General features: G+C 39.2%; 1 protein-coding gene across 3 annotated transcripts; it reads left to right on the top strand.

The window, feature by feature from the left end:
* Nucleotides 1–915: 915 nt before the first annotated feature.
* On the top strand, nucleotides 916–2796 carry LOC147903124 (UDP-rhamnose/UDP-galactose transporter 3-like). Of its 3 annotated transcripts, none has more exons than XM_087373432.1 (5): nucleotides 916–1397; nucleotides 1530–1714; nucleotides 1800–1913; nucleotides 2112–2273; nucleotides 2376–2796. In XM_087373432.1, the coding sequence occupies exons 1-5, from the start codon at nucleotides 1247–1249 to the stop codon at nucleotides 2751–2753; spliced, it is 990 nt and encodes a 329-aa protein (XP_087229558.1). In that variant the 5' UTR covers nucleotides 916–1246; the 3' UTR covers nucleotides 2754–2796. The 3 variants fall into 3 exon arrangements, with proteins under 3 accessions (XP_087229558.1, XP_087229557.1, XP_087229559.1); XM_087373431.1 differs by having other exon boundaries at nucleotides 1800–2000; XM_087373433.1 differs by lacking the exon at nucleotides 1800–1913.
* Nucleotides 2797–8819: the final 6023 nt, after the last annotated feature.

The raw sequence follows: 8819 nt of genomic DNA, 5'->3' as shown, positions 1-8819 counted from the left end.
TATTTCTCTCTTACTAGTAATAGACTATAGACTATAATATATATAATATAGAATTTGACAACCATGTGCCCGAGTTTTTATAGGTTGGCATCAACTAGCAGAAAGGCTAATACATATTTTTCATCCATACTAGCACACATATGTTTCTTTAAAGATATATTTACATATTTTATAATTTTTAAAAACTATATGAATAATGACTATTGAAAGTATATTGTTATACTTTCATTAAAAGAACTTCAAATATCCTATCATTATTTTTAAAAGAAATGCTTCTTTTTCTAATAATAACGTTTTGGAATTTCAAAAACAGTTTATGCCACACAAAGTAAATTCAAATGATAAAATGTAAACCAAGAGCATTTCTTCTATGCAATATGTATCCTAATGTGGGTACATAGCAACTAGCATAAGCGATCCCATCAGCGGCACTCGACACTTTCAAGAAGGATAAATAAAACTTACAAATTTATATGGAAGCTTTGTTCATCCTTTTAATTGTTCCTCTTATTCTTATCAAGACTCTATGTAGTGCTAGAATCTCGAGAATGTAAAATGTACTATGAGATCGGCTAATTTATAATGACAATCACACCACATGGTAAACTACTAATACCGTGTGGTATTACAGAAAACACCATCCTAATCTTCTTAAAGATAACCTGGTTGCAAAACTTGCATATGCGTTGTAAGCTTAACGCTCAGAGTAATTGCTAAACAGCGAAAGTAGAATCATTGAGGTTTCCTCTATAACCCCTTCCAAGTCACTTGGAAAACAATAGCGGCTGCCTTCAAAGCACTGGCAAACTCTCTTCCAAGTGAGTTTCTTTCTTCATTGTACACCATTTTGAAATCCTCATTCTACCACGAAACTTGCCAATAATCACTTTCCAGAGAAGGATATCAAGCCTCAAGGATGGCGTGGCGAATTATCCTTCTTCATCAACCCCTTGCCTTTCCAAGAAGCCGCTAATGATATCTTCGGCAGCAGCAGCAATGGAAGATGAAAGCTGGCCTCAAGAGTATGTCAAAGTAGTTTCTAGCAGGTCATTTGAGATTTGAATCTCTCTTGCCAACCGACTGGCGACGACCGAGATAGGTTGCGCCGTCAACATCTTACTTGCTTAGCACTTGGTCGGAGACTTTACACCCCGACCTTCCCCGCTTCTCTACATAAGTGATCGATCCTGAATCATCCCACCCTTGATTCGCGACTGGACTCTCTTGGAGTAGGTTATCTCATAAGATGCAGAATATTAATGAAAATAACATGGTAGCTGATAAGAAAAGCGCCGTGTCAGATGTCGGAGCTTGGGCCATGAACGTGATCAGCTCTGTGGGCATTATAATGGCCAACAAGCAAGTCATGTCTGTTAAGGGATACGATTTCCGGTTTGGTATTCATCTCCAGTCTTGACTCTGATTGCTGCAGCTGAATTTCTAGTTTAACATCCTGAAACAGCATTACTGCTGGGACTTTTGGCATTCCCATAGAACCTTTTGGGTAATCTCAGATTGGTTGCTTGCAGCGACTACCCTCACGGCTTTCCATTTCACAGTAACCGCCTTGGTGGGTTACGTTTCATCGTTGTCAGGATATCTGCCTTCCAAGAGACTGCCGTTTTGGGATCTTTTCTGGTTTTCTCTTGTAGCGAATTCCTCCATTGTCTGCATGAACCTAAGCCTTATGCTTAATTCGGTTGGATTCTATCAGGTTTGTAATGCTACCCGTTTCAAGAACACGTAAGTATGAGAATAATTAGCACAATTTTTTAATGCATGTCCTGTTTTTTGAGTAGGTCTCGAAGCTGAGTATGATACCCGTCGTCTGTGTTTTTGAATGGCTGCTCCATAACAAAAATTACAGCAAAGAGGTGAAAGCTGCCGTTATGGTGGTAGTGGTTGGAGTTGGGGTATGCACTGTTACGGATGTGCATATTAATATGAAAGGGTTCATGTCTGCGGCTTTGGCTGTGCTCTGCACATCATTGCAGCACATTGTGAGTGTTTTTCACGTAAAAATTCGATATGTCGTAGACGTCCACCAATCCGACAGAATAGCTAGAAGTTAGAACTTCGCTCATCGACCATTCTTTTATCTGGATGTGCAGTATATCGGTTCCTTCCAGAAGAAGCACTCCATTGGATCCTTTGAACTGCTTAGTCAGACTGCACCAATCCAGGCCGGATCTCTCCTATTAGTGGGTCCTTTCTTTGATTACGTCTTAAACGGGCGGAATCTTTTCGAATTCGAATTCTCAACTGGCTCTATCGTAAGTCACAAGATTTGATGCCGTAGACTGCAAAGGTTGCTGATTCAAGATCTGAAGTTTGAACCGCTTCCATTTTTCTAATGCATAATTATTCCTTTTCAGGTTTTTATAAGTCTTTCATGTGTACTGGCTGTCTTTTGCAACATGAGCCAGTACCTCTGTATAGGCCGATTTTCAGCTGTCTCTTTTCAAGTCTTGGGCCATATGAAGACATTTAGCGTTCTCTTTCTAGGATGGGTACTTTTTGACTCTACTTTGACATTCAAGAATGTATTTGGAATGTTAATGGCCATACTAGGGATGGTTGTATACAGTAGGGCTGTTGAGGTTACAAAGCAATCACCTGGAAAGGCTGTACATACCCCTGTTTTGAAGGAAAGTGGTGTCACAGACGAAGATGTCGGTTTACTAGTTAAGAGCGGTTTCGATTCACAAGCCACTAAGGATATAGAGGTTGGGAAAGATCAAGGCTTGAGATAATTGTCGTCTTTTGGGTCATTACTCTTTTCTATTTGCAACAAGAATCAGCACATTTCATGTATTAGAGGATTATGTAGTTGCTTACTTATATATATTAAGAGTATTTGATTTCGTCCATTCCTGCATGTGTGCATGGGGGGAGAGAGGGAAACTTCAATGGAGTATCTTATTTCATCTCTGAGTGCAGCAAGGAAATGATGATCGGTATGCCTTTGTTGTTCCCATAGAGGCTTCTAATCTCCTGTGAACGCAGAGAGAGAGAGAGAGAGAGATTGATTTTGATTTGAGCTGCAGCAACGAGATGATGATTATGTTATTTCATCTCTGAGATCGGTATTATATGTCTTTGTTATTCCCATAAAGGCTGTTGATCTCCTGTGAACGTAGATTGATTTTTTATTTGAGCTACAGCAATGAAATGATGATTATTAGCCTCTTGATTCCTGCACTTTGTGGTTCCCGTAGAGGGTGTTGATCTCCTATGAATGCCTCTCTCTCTCTCTCTCTCTCTCTCTCTCATGCTAGACCGTTAGTGTCGTTGGTCGGGTTTCAGGCTCGGGGCAGGGTATAGATGGTACTCTCATGGCCTAGTTCTCTCACTCGATTTGGGGTCCGGTGATTGCTATTGCTCTATTGGCTTAGTCAGTGGGGTTTTCATCACTTGCTCTTACGGTCGTTTGCGTAGCACATAATTCGATGTGATGGGGGCGGTTGGCTTCATGCTAGTAGACAACGGTGGGCTCGTTGACTAGATTTGTTTATATGCAAAGCTTTGCCCGATTATTCATCGATGCTCCCCGAGATGCTCCCTATGCTTGTGACGTGAACCTTGTGCTTGTGACATGAACCCTAGTTGCCAAAAAGGCAAAGAGCACCTTGATTGTATTGAAATGGCCGTGGAGGGAGGAGATGAATACATATTGGAAACCAATGAAGCACTTTCATTGTTCTTTCCATCCAAGCTTTATGATTCTTAACATGTTCTGCAGTTGCATTTCTTTCCTGCACCTTAGGTTTAGCTTCATTACCTGTAACCTAGTCCCAATATCCTTTTCCAATCAGGAAGTTCTCCATCCTAAACTTTCAAATAGGATAATTAGCAAATAGTAGACTATCCCTCAATTTCAACTGGTGAGTAGGAGCAATTTTCAACCACATCGCATATGAGACAGCAACAACAAGTCTCTTCTTTTTAGTGATCATATAGACCTACAGATCATTTATGTAGTCTCGCTGCTACAAATAGACACAAAATAGACGACTGTAACCTTTTTGAATCAGACATAATGATGTAAGTGGAGCGTAAGTGTGCAGAGCTTTTTTCTACAAGGTTGGATAGCTCTGTTCCAACTTGCCTTTATATGAGTGGCAACAAGTAGAACCAGTAGTAGCAACACCCCAATACTATGACTCTCTCTACATTCTCCAACCTTCTTAGCCGATAGCTTTTTCAACTCGTCCTCGAGTAATTACTTTGGATCTGCTATTGATGTGGCTGTTCGTGCCTCTGTGGCTAATGGAGTAGGCCAAAGTAGAAGAATGGATGATAAGATAGAAATTACCTTTCTTCAAGATAGTTCAATACAACACAGCCTAGCCTTGGAACATTGAACCACCATTCTTGCAAGTGTAGTCGACTACGACTCTCTTAAATGGGCACTTTAGATCCCTTGAGAACACACATTGCACTATAAAAGGATGTATTCATAGCACAAGTCTCTGTAGTTGATTGCTCTATGCTAAACAAAACAACTTATGCAAATAGTGACAAGCGCAGCTCCTTGCTTTTCTGATTTCTAATTGCTAGTAATAATCGCCATCAAAATACAATGGCAATGCTCTTGGTCCCCACTGTGAATGCTCATCAATCATTGCTGATTATAGAAACAGGACGAGTCCTTCAAATTGTGGGCAAATATCCTCTTTAATTGGATGCCCTTTGGAAGCTTCATTCATTGAGATAGTGCATGCTCTAATACTATGGCCTGCTTGATACTATGAGCTTCATTGTTTGAGATAGAGGCTATAGTTTGGTAATTTCATGATGTGAAAAAAGGCGAAGGCAAGAGAAAGCTATGAGGCAAGAATGCAAGTTCTATGCATCCAATGAACACACACATGAAAGAAAGAATGAGTTATAGCTAGCTCTAATACCAAGTCAATGATACAAGAAGAGAGAGATAGGGAACCAACAGAAGGGTGCAACAATCTCCTCCATCTTTCCATTATCCACATTCCACACTACAAAAGAAGAAACCATCAAGATAGAATCTAACTCACCAACCATGGTTAAGTCAAAGTGACCTACCATCTCATTCACTAGATACAACGATAACCACATAACCTTGAGCTTGATTCATAATAGATAGAAGAGAGGAAGCGAAAGATGATGAGGTGCCAGAGCAGGAAGGGGGAGAGAGAGAGAGAGAGAGAGAGAGAGAGAGAGAGAGAGAGAGAGAGAGAGAGAGAGAGAGAGGGTAGACTCCAAGGAGGAGGAAGCAGAGAGAGGAGATAGGATAGATGTCATAGCAAAAGTGTACAATGACTGGTGGATGGGAACTTATATAGTCCCTCCACATTTCCCTCCTAAAGGGCCACTAAAGTAGCCCTTCCCCCCCTTCATTACACCATCATCTCCTATGCGGTTCAAGAACAAATGCAATCATATCTCAATCCAAGGCACATGTTCCTTTTTAGATATCTTCTTGGCATAGCTTACAAATGGCTTTTCTTTACATTGTACAACTAGCTGAGAGATCCAATTCCATTTGAGATGGGGTTCTATTTTTTAAGTAGATTAAGTCTATCACCGATTGTTCTTCTTGATTTTAAGGATTAACATTTGGTGAATTTGTTTGAGTTGATTGTCTAAGGTTACATTCCAGTGGTTTAAGCATAGTTTACATGTTCACAGTTGAAGTTGATTTGAGCCTTTTTTTAAAACATATATATATCATATCCTATGTAAGCCCAATTCTTTTATTTGAATTTGTTCAAGTTATGAAAAGAGTGGATCATGGTTGGCCCAAGCACTTCAAATTTTACTTACAAAAGATGTTATTGCATCCAAGCATTGCATGCTCTTAGTGATTTTTTATCTATTTAAAATAGTTGTAAAGATGATGGCTATTTGGATCATTGTTGCCTTGTAGGCCTCTATTACCTATGTTGGCTTGTAGAGAGCTCTATTACCTATGTTAGATGTATGTGTTGATTGGTTTTTTGTATGTCTCTCTTTTTTAGGACATTTAAATGAATAATCTCAAGTATAAGGCATGCAAGTTGCAATTGGCATTGTTCCATGACATGCATTCATGATGGTTCACCATCTCTTTCTCTGAAGTTTCAAAGTTTGATTTGTGAATCCATCTTTTTGGTTCTCCGTTCCTCTAGTTTACCTTCAAATTTTGTTGCTACTGCTACTTTTTTCCCCTTTCCAAAGGCAGCATATTTTACATTAATGTACTATTGCTTGGTCTTTGCTGTCATTAGTAACCATTAATGGTTCACTAGTTGATTGCATTAAGTGATCGTCCATGGGTGGTTTTTAAATTATCTTGGTTGATCGTTGATGAACTACAAAATCACTTTCCTTGAAATAATGAATTGTTTGCTAATTGATTGGAGTTTGTATGATGTTCTATTTTGATTCTTCAATATATCAAGTTAGTACACATTTTCTTGATTTGACATGAATTAATATGCAAATGATCCAATATATTCGATGTGACCTTGCATTTTATTTGATTGTTCAATGAGTTGAGACTATTAGCACCTTAAGAAGATCCACTATTGCACTAGTATGCCTTGGATCGACTTATGCTAGTAAATAGACAGCTTTAGCACATGTTTTTACTTGATAATGTCTTTGTATTGTCTTTTTAATTATATACTTATAACTTTTGCAATGGTCTTGTTCTTTTTCTCAACTACATGTTTTTTCATTTACATTATATCCTCAAGATCATCTTATTTGTAGGCTCGAATTAGCATTGAGCAGAAATCAGACTGTAAGAACAATGGAAAATTGGACTATGAGAATTTTAGAATTTCTAGTTTTAATGTTTGCAATTACCATACTCATGACCATCTAGTTCACAGACTCAGACTTTCGATATCCACATTGCAGACTCAGGACCATCTCATTCAAAAGATCCACATTGTAGTACCGTCCTTCAAATGGGCTGGCGTCTATTCCAGATGGACAGTTTTAAGAGACCATCTAATTCACACGCTCGATCAATATTGTAGACTTGGGACCATCGAATTTGTAGGCTTATATTTTCAAGATCCACATTGCAACTTGAAATGTCCTTGAAAGGGACTGATGTCTATTCTTGGATAGCTCTAAGATTGTGGATGGTCAAACTTTGTTTGGAAAATTATAGCCATTGAGTAAACACCGAAACACCGGCATGTATGAGAGTGGTGGTGGCAATCTAAATTCTCTACCTTAAATTAGCTTGCATTAGACTATTATAACAATGATAGGACCACAGGCTTGGATGAGCATTGAGCCGGAATCAGACTGTCAGTAGGAAATCAGACTGTTACAATTTTGTAATTTCTAGTTATAATGCCATTCAAAATGTTTATAATTTTCAATATGCTAGTTTGCTTACTATTGAATTATTATGATCTTGGCTATGATGACCGATAAATTATTCCCATGGCAACCACCTAATCACATGTCATGGGATCTCGAGTTTGAGAAATACACACCAGTGGTAGCCAGAAGATGATGTATATGACCACCTATAGGCTATACTAGGCTAGGCTATTAGCAACGCATGTGCAAGCTAGAGTATTTAATTGGGACTCTACAAGTGCCACCGCTCCTCCCCCCTCATCTTGACAAGGTGTCATTCAAGGGGGTACCAATATTGTGATTTTCTGGCCATATCAAAATCTAGTAATGGATTGTGTGATCATAATAGCTATAAGCACCTAGAGTCACATGAATTGACGTAAGAAACAAAGGGAAGGGTAGCAAGTCCTTCAACCCACCTATATGAATATCTTAAGGGGAGATAAATAATTTTCCATACCCAAGAAAAGCCCTCTCCTACCCCCTTTCATGCTCTCACTACCCCCCTTCCACCCCTGTGTGATGAATCCTCTACTGCAACCCTGACGCCCCTTCTCCTTAATGTTGCCCAAGTCATGAGATCCATTGTTTGCCTTGGCTTTCATCTTGTAACACTCCACCAACCATAGCCATGACCAGGGGAGTTGCAGGATGGGTAGACTAGGGAAATGGCCTTAATAAAGGGCTTCCAAAAAAGGCTGGATAGAATTGGTGGTGTTCCGCCATGTAGAGGCAGAGAACTAGCACCTAGCAAAGCACACAAGGCACAACCTTGTTCTAGTTCTCCTATGGACCTATCATTCGGCTACTAAATTTAAAAATGGCTAAGCCAAGGCACCAAGAGGGCATTCCATTTTTCTCTTCACCCAGAAGGTGAGGGAAATGTCAGAAGACATTAGGCATCTCTCATACCATTGTGGCTCTACTTTTGAGATGATTGGTCAAGTTTTTTCCACTTTTGGGTAGATTTCATGAAGATATTGGAATGCTTGAGCGAAGCTTTTTTTGTTTCCCTCTCCTTTTGCAAAACTTTGGCTACACAACTTCGAACAAAGTTTGGCTAAACAACTTCAGACAAGTGTCCCATAAGGCAAGGGAAATGAGATACTTACATTCCGTTGTCAGTCAAGAAAGCATTGAGAAAGTGTAAGAAACTGCTAAGAAGGGCAAAGAGTGACACCAAGTACCACCATCACGGTAGTGTTGAGTTGATTGTTAAAAGTACTACCAAGCTCCTCTTTGTATGTAATCTCTTTTTTTTTTATTTTTCTTCGGATGTAGTCTCTTTTGTTTCAACTTTAATATCTCACAGACTATTGTCATTATTACTTTAGGGTATTGAAAGTGGTTCTAAGGAAGCACAAATTGCCCTTCTTTATAGTTTACTGCAAAGGTTGTTGTTATTGTTGTTACTTCGGTATTGAAAATGGTTCTAAAGAAGCAAAAATGGGTTACTTTTTCCCTCGTTTAAAATTTAT

This window comes from Dipteris shenzhenensis, chromosome 4 (genome assembly GCF_047967505.1).
Source record: "Dipteris shenzhenensis isolate YYH24624 ecotype China chromosome 4, Dip_SZ_1.0, whole genome shotgun sequence".
NCBI lineage: Eukaryota > Viridiplantae > Streptophyta > Polypodiopsida > Gleicheniales > Dipteridaceae > Dipteris > Dipteris shenzhenensis.
The sequence above is the reverse complement of the archived record's forward strand: the minus strand, read 5'-3'. Positions and strand labels throughout refer to the sequence as shown.

Excerpts from the sequence above, each read along its gene's own strand:
- LOC147903124 (XM_087373431.1), top strand. The coding sequence starts at position 1,247 with ATGCAGAATATTAATGAAAATAACATGGTAGCTGATAAGAAAAGCGCC. Across the intron at positions 2,001-2,111 it reads GCACATCATTGCAGCACATT|TATATCGGTTCCTTCCAGAA; the intron begins GTGAGTGTTTTT and ends CTGGATGTGCAG. Across the intron at positions 2,274-2,375 it reads AATTCTCAACTGGCTCTATC|GTTTTTATAAGTCTTTCATG; the intron begins GTAAGTCACAAG and ends ATTCCTTTTCAG.